Below are 17,229 nucleotides of genomic sequence, written 5' to 3'. Positions count from 1 at the left end.
GTGCAAAAACCGTTAGGAACATTAATTGAAAAGGTTTGAAGAGAAGAATGAGAACTCACCAATAATCCTGTTACTGCAAGCCTCTAAGAGTGGGTACGAGCGGTAACCCATGGCTGCCAAAGTGATGAACATGTACTGCGAGTTTGGAAGAGTGAACTGATTCAGCAATGACAGCGCTTTGTTCTGTGGAACAGGAAGTGAGAGGCTATAAATCATCTCACAGCACTGTAAATCAAGTTTGGTTAATACTATAAATCAACATGTCCCCACATAACTTGAATAAAGCTTTAAAATAGTGTCATTGCCAATGATATATGATGCATATAAAGCACCGCTTCATATATCACTGGCAATGACACTACCATCAAATGGGAGTAGTGTAACACTCATTTTGTAATTGGTAGTGTCTTCTACACAATGTATTAGGTAAGCTCTGCACCACAGGCACTGAAACACTATTTATTTATTAAGATATAGTGTGGAGGCCCTTCCACGCCGCCTAGCAATCCCCCAATTTTTAATGCTAGCCTAATCAAGGAATAATTTACAATGACCAACCAACCTACCAACTGGTACGTCTTTGGACTATGGGAGGAAACCAGAGCACCCGGAGGAAACCGACACGCGGAGAACATACCAATTCCTTACAGACAGTGGCCGGAAATGAACCCAGGTTACTGGTACTGTAAAGTGTTATGCTGACCACTACGTCATCAAGCTGCCCCAATGACTATTGTGTTATCTGTTTACATCAGAAAAACAGTGGTAGGACACTCCACTCTTTCAGCCTGTATCACCATTCAGTCAGAACGCAGCTGATCTGGGCCTTACTTCAATGTACTTATCTTGATTCTACATTCATTAATACTTTAGAGGCTAGGACATTTAGGTAGGGTTCCTTGGAGTTTAGAAAGAATGAGGACCACCTGATTATTCATTGGTTTATTTATTCTTGTTACGTATATTGAGGTACAGTGAAAACCTTGCCTTACCATTCATACACACCCATTTAATACAACATGTATTGCAATAGACAATAAGGTGCTGTTTTATAACAGTTAGACAGAAACTGTCCTTGAGCCTTATGCTAGATACTTTGATATTTGTATCTCATGCACAATTTATATAGGATATCTAGGGTAGGTGATGTCCAGCTACACTGAGAGCCTTGCCAAGGCAGCAAGAAGTGTAATCAAAGTCGATGAGGGTGAGGCTGGTTTCCATGGTGTGCTGAGCAGTGTCCACAACTCTCTGTAGTTTCCTGCAGTAACAAGCAGATCTTATGCCATTCTAAGCCATGTTGTACCTGGATAGGATGCTTTCTATGGTGCATTGATAAAAATTGGTGTGTGTCAAAGGGGACATGCTACATTTCTTTAGCCTCCTGAGGATGTAGAGGCACTGACGAGTTTTCTTGGCGGTGGAGTTACTGTGGTTGGACCAGGACAAGCAACTGACACTATTCATTTCTAAGTCCTTGAAGGTCTGAACTATTTTGACTTCGGTACCATTGGTGTATACAGGAACATGTGCAGCATCCCAATTCCTTAAAAATCAATGACTAGCTCTTCTGTTTTGCTGACATTGAAGGAAAGGTTGTCATGATATGTCACTAGGCTCCCTATACTCCCACTCAATGTTATTTGAGAGACAACCAAGTGTGGGGGTATTATCTGCAATCTTGTAGATGGAGCTAGAGCAGAATACAGCCCCACAGTCATGAGTGTTTAGGAAGTAGAGTAGGGGACAGGGGACAGAGCTTTATGGACCAGTGCTGAGTATAATCATGGGGGAGATTATTCTGCCTAGCCTTACTGATTGCGGTTTGTTGGTCAGGAAGTCAAAGATCCTGTTGCAAAGGGAGGTGTTAATCCCAGGTTTAGGAGTTTGGAACTACAGTATCGAAGATGGAGCTGTAGTCAATAAGCAATAATCTGATATAGATGTCTTTACTGTGCAGATGCTCTGGAGATGAGCAAAGGACCAGGGAGATGGCATTTGCTGCAGACCTGTTTCTGCAGAGGGCAACTTGCAGTTTGTTAAGGTTGTTTGGGAGGTTGGAGTTAATGAGTGCCTTGACCAGCATCTCGAAGCACTTCATGATGGCGATGTAGAGCATAATTGGTCATTGTAAACTGTCCCCTGATTAAGTTAGGGTCAAGGGTTGCTAGGGCAATGTGCCTCAAACAGCCGGAAAGGCCCACTCCACTCTGTATTGCTAAAATAAATAAATGTAAAATAAAACTAATTATAGGTTATATGATGGAACAATTGCTGAAAAGGTAGGTGCAATATGTAGGAAGGATAAGACATCAATAGTCAACTGAATAGGTTGAAATATATTTACTTTAATGCGAGAAGGAGCAGGAATGAGGGTGATAACTTGCAGTATGGATCAGTACCTGGAGCTACGATGTTGTGATCACGTCACAAGTGCAGGAATGGCTGCTGGATGAATCTCAAGTTTGTATATGGTATACGTCGTTTGATAACAAATTTACTTTGAACTTTGGATGTTCCTGGGTTGAGATGTTTCAAATTGGACATACAGGGAGGTGAAACAAGTGGCAATAGTAATCAAGGATAGTGTCACAGCTGCAGAAAGGGAGGACATCCTCCAGTCATCTTCAACTGAGTACTGAGTGTGGGTGGCAGTCAGAAACAGAGAGGGAGCAATCACTCCACTGGGAGTATTCTATAGACCAGGGATAGGCAACCTCAAGCACAAATGACTTTCTAGCATGCGTTATTCATTAATTTGAGGCAAAACATAACTAGATGTACTTAAATGGATAATTCCCATATTTCAAGTTTTTTTATGGCAATTATCTGGCCCACCGCCCACTCATTAATACGCGATCTGGCCCACAGAGGCAAAAAGGTTGCCGACCCCTGCGATAGACCCAATTCCCCTCCCCTCCTCTTCCCCCACAATAGCAACAGAGACACTGAGGTGCAGATTGGGAGGCAGATTTTGGAAAGGTGCAAAAATAATAACTGTTGTCATGGATGACTTCAACTTCTCTAATATTAATTGGCACCTCATTATTGCAAGAGGTTAGATGGGGCAGAATTTGTTAGGTATGTCCAGGACAGGCTAACTAGAGGAGAGGCAATACCGGATCTGGAACTAGGTAATGAACCTCGTCAAGTGATAAATCTCTTGGTGCATGAATGTTTCAGAGACAGACCCCAACTCTCTGATCTTTACATACCCTTGGGCAAGGACAGGAGCAGACGATATGGGAAAGTATTTAATTAGGGAAGGGTTAGTTATGATGTTATTAGCATTAATTGGGAGCAGATGTTCTCAGGAAATATACAAAGGAATGTAGAGGGAGCACTTGGAATGGGTTCTGGATAGAGCTGTTTCTTTGAGGGAGGGTTGCATGAAAGGACCATGGTTGACAACAGAGGTGCAACATTTAGTCAAGAGAAAGAAGGAAGCATGCACAAGGTTCAGGAGGGTAACATCAAACAGTGCTCTTGAAGTTATAAGGTAGCCAAGAAGGAGCTTAAGAGGGGATTTAGGAGAACTAGAAGGGGAGATGAGAAGGCCTTGGCAAGAAGAATTCAGGAAAAACTCAAGGTGTTTTCCATGTACTTGAAGAACAGAGGACGAGGAGAGTGAAGGTTGGACTGATCAGGGATAAAAGAGGAAACGTGTGCCTGGTGTCGAGGGAGATGGAGAAGGTTCTTAAGGCGATGTCGGTGTAGAACAGCTTAATGTGCTGGAATATATTGAGATTAAGAAAGAGGGAGTGTTGAAACTTTCGAAAATCAGTAGGATATACCACAGGTTACTACGGGAAATGAGGAATGAGATTGCTGTACCTTTGGTGATGTTCTTCGTGTCGCACTGGCCAAAGAGTAGTATCAGAAGACAGGAGGATGGCAATGTTTACTCCTTTGTTCACAAGAAAATTAATAGGGATAATCCAGGGAGTTTCACAGTAGCAGTGGGCAATCTCTTGGACAGGATTTATGAGCATTTGGAGAAGCATAGTCTTATTAGGGATAGTCAGCATGGCTTTGTGAGGAGCAGGTTGTGCCTTGTGAGCTCGACTGACTTCTTTGAGGAAGCGACAAAGCAAACTGATGAAGATAATCTGGTATATGCACTGTAATGTATATGGATTTTAGTAAGATGTATGACAAGGTTCCCCAGGGTAAACTCATTCAGAAAGTCAGGAGGGCATGGGATCCATGTAAACTTGGCAGGGTGGATTCAGAATTAGTTTGCCCACAGAAGGCAGAAGATGGTAGTAGATGGAGTGTATTCTGGAGGTCTGGGACTAATGGTGTGCTGCAGGGAATCTGTTCTGGGACCACTATGATTTTTATAAATGATTTGGATGAGGAAGTGGAAGGGTGCATTAGTAAGTTTGCAAATGACGTGAAGATTGGTGGTGTTGTGGATAGCGTAGAATGTTATCTTAGATTAAAATAGAACAGGATGCAAAGCTGGGCTGAGAAGTGGCAGCTGGAGTTCAATCTGGAAAAGTGTAAAGTGATACACTTTAGAAAGTCAAATTTGAAGGCAGAATATAGATTTAATAATAGTAGGATTCTCAGCACTATGGAGGAACAGAGAATCTTGGGTCCAAATCCACAGATCCCTCAAAATTATCAAGCTAGTGTGGTTAGGGTAGCGTATGGTGTGTTGGCCTTCGTTAGAGGAGTGAGTTCAAGAGCCATGTGGTAATGTTGCAGCTCTATAAAATGCTGGTTAGACCACAATTATAATGAGTGACTAGAAATGAACTCAATACTCAGTTGGAGTATTGGTTTCAGTTCTAGTCATCTCATTATAGTAAGGATATGGAAGCTTTAGTGCAGAGGAACTTTACCAAGATGCTGCCTGAATTAGAGAACATGTTTTATGAGGAGAGGATGAGTGAGCTAGGGATTTTCTCTTTGGAGCAAAGGAAGATGACAGGAGGCTTGATAGAAGTGTATACCATGATAAGAGACATAGATAGAGTGGACAGCCTGTGTCTTTTCCCCAGGGTGGCAATAGGCTAAGGTGATTGGAGGATATTATAGGGGGGATGTCAGAGGTAGATTTTTTTTTAAACACAGAGTGATAAGTGCATGGAACACACTGCCAGGCAAGGGGCAATACTTTAGGGGCATTTAAGAAACGCTTAATAGGCACAAGGATGAAAGAAAAGTGAAGGGCAATGTGGGAGGGATGCATTAGATTGATCTTGGAGTAGGTTAAAAGATCAGCACTATATAATGGGCTGAAGGAACTATACTGTGCTGTAGTGTTCTGTGCTCTGTACCCCCATTTCCTGCCTGTTCATGTGTCTGTCTAAATGTCTCTTAAATGTTGCTGTCATATCTACTTTTACCACATCCCCTGGCAGTGAATTCCACCCTCTGTATAGAAAATCTTACATTATAAATCTCTGTTAAATCTTCCCCCTCTCATCTTAGCCCTACATCCTCTAGTATGACATTTAAGCCCTGGGAAAAAGACTTTATCTATCTCTCACAATTTTATAAACTTTTATCAAGCAGCTCCTCAGCCTCCGACTGTCCTAAGAAAACAATCAAAGTTTGTCCAACCCCTCCTTTTAGCTAATACTTTCCAATTCAGGCAATATCCCAGTGAATCTCTTCTGCATCCTCTCCACAGCCTTTACATCCTTCCTGTAATGTGGCATTTATATCTGGACATAATGCTCTAAATGTAGCTGCACCAGTTTTACACAGCTGCAACATAACTAGCCAATCTTTGTACTTAATGCCCCAATCAACCAAAAGTAGCAATGTGCGTACAATTTCTTTACCACGCAATCCACTTGCCGTTTGGATGTGGTTGACTCCACTGCCACCTCCTCAGTCAGAAGGGATGGACAACAAGGCTTGACTTAAGTGAAGACACCTCCATTTTGAGAATTAAAAAGCGTCCTACCTCCAGTTTCTTCTTCAGAGGCAGTGGGGATTCTTTACCAATACACCTCATCATGGTCTGCAGACCCATCACTGTCTTAATGTTTGGGATACGCAGTTCCACAAGTAGCCTGTGAGGAACAACAACAAATGCCATGTCCAATTCTCTTTCCACAGGTGTGAATGTTTAATATTTCAGAAGCTGGATCATTTTGGAAACATGCACATCTTGGGTAAGCGGAGTAAATACTGGTGTGAAAATTCTACCAGGCCACCTCCCTGCTGCATGCTGGGCATGCCGGTCATGATAATTAAAAAAAACTGCAAATGCTAAAAATCTGAAAGTAAAACAATAAGTGCCGGAAAAATCAGCACGGCAGGCAGCATCTGTGGGAAAATTAGCTTTATTTGTTACATGTAGATGAAATGTATCTTTTGCATCGAGAATGTACTGAGGACAGCAGTAAATGTTGCCACGCTTCTAGCATCAATATAGCATACCCATAATTTACCAACTCTAACTTGTATGCTTTTGGAACGTGGGAGGAAACGGGAGCACCTGGAAGAAACCACATGATCACTGACGGCAGCTGGAATTGAATTTCGATCCTACAGCTAGAGCTGCAAAGTATTACGCTAGTCACTACACTTAATGTTTGGGTTTCAGACATGGAACAATTACTCTTGTTTTTCTCTCCATAGATGCCTGACATGCTGAGTATTTCTGGCATTTTCTGTTTTTATATTTCATATGATATATCAGGTTGTTCTGGGTTCCTGGACTGAGAATCTTCCAACCTTGGGCAGATACAGAACCAAGTGCAGGAAACACCAAGTTCCTAATCTCATTGTACACAGGAGAAACAGAGTAGAATTTTTAATCCAGGAGTATCAAAGGAAAGAATAATATGGCCTTTGTCCAGAATCCGTAATTGAAGAGAACATTTAAAACTGTCCTTGCCCTAAATTCTCAAACTATACTTGATTTATACATGAAGCTAAAGAGACACTACGGGCATTACAGATTTATAAGGATAACACCAGTACCTACATGTTAGTACCATTAGAGGGGAAAAAATATTGAACAACATGGGGCTCTTATATCTTGAATGAAAAAACAGTCAGGTGATATGGTAATGGATTTTTTACACTATTGACAAACAGGCATAAAGATGATGTTCTAGGGGGCACAGTGGTGTAGGTAGTAGTTCCAGCAAATGGCTTCAATCCTACCCTCGAGTGCAGTCTGTGTGGAGTTTGTAGTTTCTACCTGATCAGTAAAGGCATCCATTAGTCTTGCAAGACCATGGATCTGTGCCTGGAAAGTCTTCACTCTCCAGGTCGCAGGCCTGGGCAAGGTTGTATGGAAGACCAGCAGTTGCCCATGCTGCAAGTCTCCCCTCTCCATGACACCGATGTTGTCCAAGGGAAGGGCATTAGGACCCATACAGCTTGGCACCAGTGTCATCACACAGCAATGTGTGATTAAGTGCCTTGCTCAAGGACACAACACGTTCCTTCGGCTGGGGCTCGAACTAACGACCTTCAGATCGCTAGTCCAGTGCCTTAACCACTTGGCCGCATGCCTGATCAGCATCAGAATTATTACCGCTGGCATGTGTCATGAAATTTGTTGTTTTGTGCAGTAGTACATTGTAATACATAATAATAAAAACTATAAATTAGAATAACTGTGTATTTCTATACTGTGTATATATTTAAATTAAATAAGCAGTGCAAAAAGAGAGGAAAGATACTGAAGTAGTGTTCATGGGTTCAATGTCCATTCAGAAATGAGGGAAAGAAGCTGTTCCTGAAATGTTGAGTGTGTGTCTTCAGGCTCCTATACCTCCTCGATGGTAGCACTGGGAAGGGGACATGTCCTGGGTGATGGGGTCCTTAATAATGGATGCTGCCTTTCTGAGGCTTCCATCGCCTTTTGAGGATGTCCTCTATACTGGAGAGGCTAGTGCCCGTGATGGAGCTGGCTGAGTTTACAACTTTCTGCAGCTTTTTCCCATCCTGTGCAGTGGCCTCTCCATACCAGACGGTGATGCAACCAGTTAGAATGCTCTCCACGGTATATCTGTAGAAATTTTCCAGCGTCTTTGGTGACATAACAAGTCTCCTCAAACTCCTAATGAAGTATAACTGCTGTCGTGCTTTCTTTGTAACCGCACCTACATGTTGGGCCCATGGTAGATCTTCAGAGATGTTGACACCCAGGAACTTGAAACTGTTCACCCTTTTCACTACTGATCCCCTGAGGAAGACTGGTGTGTGTTCCCTCAACTTCCCCTTTCTGAAGTCCACAACCAAACCCTTGGTCTTACTCAGGCCGAGTGCAAGGTTGTTGTTGCCACACCCTTACCCAGCTGACCTACCATGTTCCTGTACACCTCCCCGTCACCTTCTGAAATACCGTCAACAATAGCTGGGCTGTCGGCAAGTTTATAGATGGTGTTTGAGTTTGCTTAGCCACATAGTCCTGGGTGTAGAGAGAGCAAGAGTGTGCCCCAGTTGCCTCCTACATCCCCATATCACAGCGGGGGGAAGGGGTTGTTGATTAATTGGCTACTCTAAACTGCCCCTTGCGTGTAGGCAAGTAGTAGAATCCAGGGGAGTTGTTGGGAATGTGGATAGAACACCATTAATGCAGGGTTAGCGTAAATGGGTGGTTAACGATCAGCATGGATTCATTGGATCAAAAGGTCTGCTTCAATGCTGTACAACTCACTATGGGAAATTCAAAATGCAGGAAATTAGGAAAAACCTCTTTACCCAGAGAGTGGTGAAAATATGAATCGCACTAAAGAGTTGGGATGTCATATTACAACTGTACAAGACAATGGTAAGAACACACTTGGAATATTGTTAATGGATAGCATGAGACAGAGGGTGGAAGGTCTCATGCTATCCACTCGAAGTAGGCTGCTGTGGGTTTATTGTGTTCACTCTCCAAAAGTGGCTGTGTGACCTTGGCTTCACTAGAAGAGAGATCAAGTCAACCAGCAGGGCTGTAGCTGAGGCAGCAGAGACAGGATCAGCATGTGTGTGGACCAAGTATGTCCGGAGGGGCAGATAGTTGGACACATCTTTTGCAAACCCTTCAGTAGTTGCATAGTCTGCTCTTCAGGTGTCTATCTGTTGGATGGAAGTGACCAACAACTCTGATAGAGGCAGATGCCAAGTTTTTAAGCTCACCAGTGGGAGGTGGTGCTTTACACTGCTGGCCCACCACCTCGAGGGAGTCTTGATCATAAGAGGGCTGAAACTCCTGAAGGCAGGTGGCAGATCAACTGATGATCCCACTGGTGATAGCACAGGACAGTTAACATCTTAGTCCACGTGTATTTTTAACTCTACAGTTCTGGTCATCATACTATTGAATTGGGACTATTTTTTTTGGCGTGTGCCTGCGTGCGTGTGAGTCTGTGCATGTGCATCCGTGATGATGACTTTTTCTTGGCTTTTTACAAGGCGGTGGGGGGAGAGGGACTGACTGACTGACTGTGTGGCCCGCCACTCCTCACACAGACATCTTCGCAGTATTTTTTCCTTTATTTTACGAGGTCGAGTTGCGATCTCAACACTCAACCCGGCACGGATGGAAAGCGTACTCGGGAGCAGACCCGACTGGTTTCGAACCCGGGAACCTCTGCTCCTGGGTCTGGCGCCGATATCATTGGCCCAATTGGGACTATTTTTAAAGAAGATGAGGAATGACTTTACAGACAATTATATAAAGTCACGAAGGGCATTGGTAAGGCGGATAGTAAGGGTAGGAAAGTCTAAAACTAGAGGGCAAAGGTTTAAGATGAGACCTGTTTCCGTGCTGTAATTATTATATGGTTATGGTTATATTATTAAATGAGAGATTTAAAGGGGATTTGAGGGGAATTTTTTTTTTAACAAAGTGGTGTGTAAATGGCAGAAGCTACCAGAGGAAGTGCACAAATGGAAACAATTAAAACTTTTAAAAGCTGTTGGGACAGGTACATGATAGGAGAGGTATAACGGGATATATGTCAAACAGACAAATGTAACTAGCTCAGGCCGATATTTGGGTCAGCATGGATGAGATGGGCTGAAGGACTTGCTTCTGTACTGTTTGTAAGATTCTGTACAAAAAGGCCTAGATAGTATGGATGTAGAAAGGATGTTTCCTATACTAAGGGTGGAGAACTTGTGGAATTTGTTGCCACAGATGGCCGTGGAGGCTGGGTCATTGGATATATTTAAAACAGAGGTTGATAGTTTCTTAGTAAGGAAACCAAAAGTTACAGGGACAAGGCGGGGAATTGTGTTGGGGGAATAATAAATCAACCATGATTGAATGGCAGACCAGACTCGATGGGCCAAATGGCCTAACTCTGTTCCTATGTCTTATGGTCTTCTCAGAAGGAGCTACAATTATGCTTTATACAGTGAACAGAGATCTGTTTATCATCAGCTTACCTCAGGCCTGCTCGCAATGCAACGACGTTTTTACTCTCCTCCATGCTTCTCAAGCAGCTGGACAGCACCGAGAGAGCCCGCTCATCAAACTCGTTCAGACGCTCCTACAAACAGCAAGACACAAGGAACACACGGCATGCTTTCTGTAGTCACACATGTCTAAAATCTATCTTGCTGTCTAGTAGTTACACTAATGATGGCAGGTAAAACAAAAGCCCTGAGTTTAACTGGTATGTTTCAGAAAATTGAGTATTTTTTAAACTGTGCACAGGCTAATTAACACACAAAAGTTGCTGGTGAACGCAACTTCCTGACGAAGGGTCTCGGCCCGAAACATCAACTGTACCGCTTCCTAGAGATGCTGCCTGGCCTGCTGTGTTCACCAGCAACTTTGATGTGTGTTGCTTGAAATTCCAGCATCTGCAGATTTCCTCATGTTTGCACAGGCTAATTAGTTAGTATGGCACATGAACGAAAACAAAATACACTTCAATCGCAAACACCAATTAGTCAAACTTCTTTTTCAACATGAGGACTGCATCCTCTGCCCTCACTCTACTGCATGTACACTCACGAGTCTGCAGCCAGATTGTGTTCAAACTTCTCTTTTAGGTTTGGATATGGATACAACAGGGTCTTTCAAGAGGCTCCTGGATAGGTATATGGAGATTCGAAAAATAGAGGGCTATGGGTAAGCCTAAGTAATTTCTAAATAAGTACATGTTCGGCACAGCATTGTGGGCCGAAGGGCCTGTATTGTGCTGTAGGTTTTCTATGTTTCTATGATACCACTGTAGTGGGCTGTGTCTGACATACTGAGTCACAGTACAGGAGGGAGATAGAAAGCCTAGTGACATGATGTCTTCGCCAAAGGTTACAGGGACAAGGCGGAGAACAGTGTTGAGGGCATAATAAATCAACCATGAAGGAATGGCAGAGCAGACTCAATGACAGGAAAACAAAAGTGACTTCAGGAAGGGAAGTGTACATATGCTCTTCTTTACATCAATAGTGCTGAGATTGAGAGGGTTGAGAGCTTCAAGTTCCTAGAGTAGTCCTGGTCTAACTCACTTTCATGGACTCTACAACTCATGTTCTCAGTATTATTTATGCATTTCTTTATTTCTTTATTTAGTTGTTATTATTTGTTTCTTTTTGTACTTGCACAGTTTGCCTTTATTTGCACACTGGCTGCTTGTCATTCATTATGTATAGTTTTTCATAGATTCTATTGTACTTCTTTGTTCTACTGGGAATAAATCTCATGATACTTGGTGACATATATGTGCTTTGATAATACATTGACTTTCAACCACATTAGACGCCATGGCCAAAAAGCTCACCGATGCCTCTACTTCCTCAGCAGGCTAAAGAAATCTGGCATATTCACTTTGACCCTCACCAATTTATATCGATGCATCATAGAGAGTGTTGTATCCATGACCGCAAGCAACTTCAGAGCTCAGCATCCCCCAGCAAACAGCCTCTTCTCAATGGATTCTGTCGACACTTCTTGTGCTTTGGTAAAACAGCCAACATATCCAAAGATGCCACTCACCTGGGCATTCTTCTCCTCTCGCTCCTCCCAATGAGCAAGTACCACCATGCTCAAGGACAGTCCCCTGGTATGGCCTTATACCGATTGTCTGTTTCTCTGAAACTGTAACAAGTTATTCTACGCTCCCTTATTGTTTTCTCTTGCACTATTTCAATGCACTGTTGAAAGGATGGTAAGCAAAATTAAATTTTTCACCGTTACGTCAGTTCATGTGACAATAATATACCATTTTACCAATTTTGAAGATCACTGTTCTGTGAAACCACAATTTGGGGTCTAAAACCATATTGAGAAACATCGTCACAATCTCACTATTCGATTTCTTAAAGGTATGGACAACACTAACTAGGCTGGCATTTGTGAGCTAATCCTTGTAGTTCTGAGGTAGTGAGGGTCTTTATTTTGAGGCTGAGATTGAGGACCCTAATAAAATCTGCTCTATTGGTCTGAATTACACAGCCACCCTAAAACCAATCCTCTGAACACTGAATATATATTCAGTGACTGCTTTATTAAGTACACCTGCCAGCTAATGCAAATATCTAATCAGCCAATCATGTGGTAGAAATTCAATGCATAAAAGCATGCAGGCATGGTCAAGAGATTCAGTTGTTCAGATCAAACACCAGAATGGGAGAGAAATATGATCTAAGTAACTTGGACCATGTTGGTGTGAGACAGGGTGATTTGGGTATCTCAGAAACTGACCATCTCCTGGGATTTTCATGCACGACAGTTGCCAAGGTTTACAGAGAATGGTGAGAAAAGCAAAACACATCCAGTGAGCAGTTCTGTAGGCGAACTTGCCTTGTTAATGAGAGGTCAGAGCAGAATTGTTCAAGCTGACAGGAATGCAAGAGTAACTGAAATAACTATGTGTTACAAGCCCAGAAGAGCAGCTCTGAACTCACAACATGCTGAACCTTGAAGTGGACATGCTACAGCAGCAGAATAACACACCAGAGTCCACTCCTGTACCTAGTAAAGTGAGCACTGATTGTATATCCCATGTTCAGGGGATTGCCTGTAGGGGGGCGAGATACACGTCTTCCTCACTACCACCTTGCCAAAACCACGAATCGCACACAGAGACATGGAAAGCAATGACCAGCTGAGGTAAAAGTCAGATTCATACTCCTCTTATTCAATTTCCCATCATCATGGCTGAGTAATTCCTGTCTAATGGAAAGGATGGAGCCAGCAGAAGTGGGGTGCTGTCAGGAGAGAACTTTGACTCCTGGACTCCAAGACTTTCATAGTAACAATCACGCAAGGAGGAGAGCTGAGGAGTACCTGGGCTATGAACTGTGCCTACTCTCCAAGTTCAGTTCACCTGAAACACTGTCTGATCAATGAAACAGAACATTAGTCATTAGCTTTCTTTGCAAAAAGCAGGGAAAATTTCCAAATCAAACAAAATACCACCCAATCCATAAGATCACAAGGGCAGGAGCAGAATTAGGCTATTTGGTCCATCAAGTCTGCCCTGCCATTCAATAATGACTGATTTACTTTCCCTAACTCTGCCAGAAAGGGAAAACAAATTTAAAAAACTGCGAATTAAGGAAAAGCAAAGTCCGTGAGAGGAACTTAAGATGGCATTTGGCTGAATTGGCAGACTAACTGAATATAAGGCATAGCCTTTATCTACTTTGGGGTTAAGTGAAAAATGAGGTAGAAATTTAGCATGCAACCCAGACACATTGGCAATCTGTATCATTTCCCATTTCCCCTGACTCTCTTAAGTTCCTGCCCATTTGGTTTTCACGGGAGTGACAGCAAATGACACTTGGTCACTAATAACTTCATCTAATAAAAATCCGTAACCCACAACCAATTCCAAGATGCAATCGTGATTATGAACACCAGTACAAGAGCAAAGGCTCCTGTTAGTCACAAAATGCGCACTCTTGTTTAGTACAGAAATTTCATTAGATCAGTTTTAAACTAAAAGTTCTCTTTGATATAATGGAACATTACTGCTGTACGGTAACTGGGTGGAAGACTCTGCAAATTTAGGAATGCTATCTTCAGAAATTAGTATCTACCTTCCCCCCCACCCCGTCCCATTGGACTTCTGTCAACAGAGGAACTAAATTATAAATGTAAAAGAATGTTTTATTTTAATAAAACATTCAGTTCTGGTCACCTTATAGGAAAGATGTGTAAGCTTTAGAGAGGATGTAAAGGAAATTTACCAAGATGCTGCCTGAATTAGACAGCATGTCTTCTGAAGACAGGTTGAGGGGGCTAGGGTTTTTCTCTTTGGAACAAAAGAGGATGAGGGGTGACTTGCTAGAGGTGTACAAGATGGCAAGAGGCACAGATCAAATGGAATCCAGAGATTTTTTCCCAGGCTGGAATTGCTAATGCTTTTAAGGCAATTGGTGGAAAGTGTGGGGGAGTGTCAGAGATGGGTTTTATTTTTAAACAGACATTGGTGGGTAGAATGCCCTGCCAGGGGTGGTGGTAGAGACAGATACATTATCAACACTTAAGAAACTCTTGTATAGGCACGTGGATGATAGAAATTTGGAGGGCTATGTGGGAGGGAAGGGTTAGATTAATCTTAGTGTAGGTTACATGGTTGGCACAACATTGTGGGTTAAAGGGCCTGTACTGTGCTGTAGTATTCTATGTTCTATAAAGGTAATATTGTATCAGAGGAAAATGGCAATGAGTCGGCATACAATTCTGTCCAGCAGTCAACAGTAAGACTATGGTTGTATTTACCTGGGAGGCCCTCAGTAGTGTATGAATAACATGGCTATCCTGGGACACTCCCATTTTTACCAAAGCGAAAAGGCTATACACCAAGTCACTACATCTCATTAGCCGAACTTCCTTCAAGGTCTGCTGACAAATCTTCTCAAAGACAGGGTGCTCAAACATCAGCTTCCGCTCGTAACGTTTCTGATCGTCCGACAATTTCTTTGTGGTTTCCCACATAGCCATTAGGGAGTTGCTGATATGCTTCCAGGTCACGTCAGATTGCCTGTATAAGTCCAACACGTCACTGGGAGAGGTGCACTGCTGAAGCTCATCGTAGTACTCTTCCCAAACTCGTTTCCTCTCCATCAGTGACATGCTTTTCTGCTCTGTGGAAGAAACCTCAGCGGTAGGTTCTCTGAACTGCGAGGATGTGGCATTTGTTGACTCGTTAAGGGAAATAGTGGTTTCAACATTAGAGTCTCTGGTTTCCCTTTCATGGTTATTTACATCTTCTGCTTTGCTTGGAATGTGGGAAGTCCTTTTGGAAGATTGGAAGTGGACTAAAGTTAAGCTCATACAATTATTCAAATGGTAAGTGAAGCCATTTTGATTCCTTGATGACAGAAATCCAGTTTTTTGGACCAAAGTGCTACAACTTCTATATCCAGTTGCAGTAAACGCTCGAGGGAAAGAGCTGCACAGTCTTAAAATCCTAACAAGCTGACTCCCGGCTGGATGGGCATTCATGATGACGCACTCAAGCCAACTCACGTCAACTGAAAACAGTGCAACACTGCTTCCTTACAAGCTGTTACAAGAGAAAAAAAAACAGATGGTTAATTTTGCAGTAGTTTTGAAACTTGGAAAGGCATTATTAGGTGACAATTTCAAAAATATCTGAGATATTTTGAGGTTGTCATTTAAAATACAAAGACTGGTGGCATTGTCGACTGTGCAGAAGATTGTGAAAGGATACAGCTTGATATAGATCAGTTGCAGACACGGGTGGAGAAATGGCAAATGGAGTTCATTAGAGCCACATGTGAGGTGTTACACTGGGAGATTAAATGTGAAGGCACAATACATTGTTAATGGCAAGATCCTTAGCAGTGTTGATGTACAGAGGGGTTTAGGGGTCCAAGCCCACTGCTCCCTAAAAATGGTCGCACAAGATAATGGCGTAGTAAGGGTGTCACATGGCATGCTTGCCTAAGCCTTGGAGAAGGTGCAGAAGAGACTTGCCAGGATGCGGCCTGGATTACACAGTGTACTACAGGCAAGGCTGTCCTGTAGGTGGCTCATTCTGCCTGTTGAAAGTCGCTTTGTTGTGTTTGGTTACAATTTACAAATTGATTCCACAGTTTAGAAACTGCAGCTGCTTTTCCCGTTGGATAGCTGCCTGGTATCCAGTTTCAAATATCCGGGGTACAACATAGTACTGGAAGGGGCAACCTCAGCCTTAAATACACCCAAAGACCTGGTCTTCACAGTCGCCTGAGGCAATGTCCCTCTGTTCTGAGGCTGTGCCCTCTGGTTTTAGACTCCCCACCCTAGGAAACATTCTCTCCACACCCTCCTATCGAGGCTTTTCAAGGTACTCTGCAACGGCTGCCCACTTCCATTCCTTCTGAGTCACCCAGATGCCTGCCTCCTGTATCATAGGAGTGACAACCTCCCTGTAGTTCCTACCTATCACGTCCTCAGTTTCCCGTTTGGATGGTGGCGTTCTAACTGACCTGGCAGAGTCTCTTAAGACCAAGGCTGGGTCAACGATGCTGTATTACATAATGTGTGTGTGCGCAACCACGTGTAGCACAGTTTAATTTCCGATTAACTTTAGCCTCTGCCTCCATCTGTCAATACCAGGCGCTGGCTGTTATCCAACGGCCATCGGACGTTGAATGAAATCAAACCTTGCACCTTCAGAACTGAAGTACATGCAAGTCACCCTCAATGCCGAGGGACTGAAGAGGAAGAGAGGACTCTGATAGTGAGGTGCACGAATGCTTATGGTGGCCGACCCACCAAACCACAGAACGTGGGCAAAGCCCATCTCTGGTCGGCAGGTTACACTTCGGGCCAAACTTCCACCAATGACCTCACCCTTTTTCTTTCTCTCGCTCCCTCACCTCATCCACCCCGGCCGACCTCTGGGCGCCGCCATGCTGGAACGTAAAAATGACGCAAACCCACTAAAGGTCCTGAGTGGGTTCACGTTACGTCACGGGCGGAAGTGACGATTACTTCCTCGGGACCAAATTTGAAGGTCGTCTGCTTGTTGCTCGGGAAACGTACCAATTCTGTATCAGTGTACCTCATGCTGATTGCAAGACCTAACTGTAATGTTTGATTTCACTCTTCCTCAGACAAATAATATGAGCACCAAATGAAGAAATTTAACTCTTTTCACCTCTCACCTTAAAGGTCTACCCATCAGTCTTTCGTTCCCCGGGAAAAAAAACTATAGTATTCACCCTATCTATGCCCATTATAGTTTTATACAGCTCTATAAGGTCATCCCTCAATATCTTACGTTCAAAGAATAAGGTCCTAGCCAGCCCAATCTCCCATTAACTCAGATCCTCAAAACCTAACAGCAT

At 43.1% G+C, this 17,229-nt stretch overlaps 1 protein-coding gene across 3 annotated transcripts in view; it reads right to left on the bottom strand.

The window, feature by feature from the left end:
• Window positions 1-16,830, bottom strand: part of fastkd2 (FAST kinase domains 2) — a 34,490-nt gene extending 17,660 nt beyond the window's left edge. For 2 of the 3 annotated variants that reach the window (XM_063051712.1, XM_063051714.1), the window contains exons 1-5: window positions 16,733-16,818; window positions 14,651-15,437; window positions 10,360-10,463; window positions 5,924-6,032; window positions 60-183 (exon numbers count right to left, since the gene is read on the bottom strand). In XM_063051712.1, coding sequence (XP_062907782.1) covers window positions 60-183; window positions 5,924-6,032; window positions 10,360-10,463; window positions 14,651-15,376 — 1,063 coding nt within the window. In that variant the 5' untranslated portion in view covers window positions 15,377-15,437; window positions 16,733-16,818. Of the gene's footprint in view, window positions 1-59; window positions 184-5,923; window positions 6,033-10,359; window positions 10,464-14,650; window positions 15,438-16,732 lie in introns of all 3 variants that reach the window. The other variant, XM_063051713.1, reaches the window with a different exon arrangement.
• Between the last annotated feature and the right edge of the window lie 399 nt (window positions 16,831-17,229).

This window comes from Mobula hypostoma, chromosome 6 (genome assembly GCF_963921235.1).
Source record: "Mobula hypostoma chromosome 6, sMobHyp1.1, whole genome shotgun sequence".
Taxonomy (NCBI): domain Eukaryota; kingdom Metazoa; phylum Chordata; class Chondrichthyes; order Myliobatiformes; family Myliobatidae; genus Mobula; species Mobula hypostoma.
The sequence above is the reverse complement of the archived record's forward strand: the minus strand, read 5'-3'. Positions and strand labels throughout refer to the sequence as shown.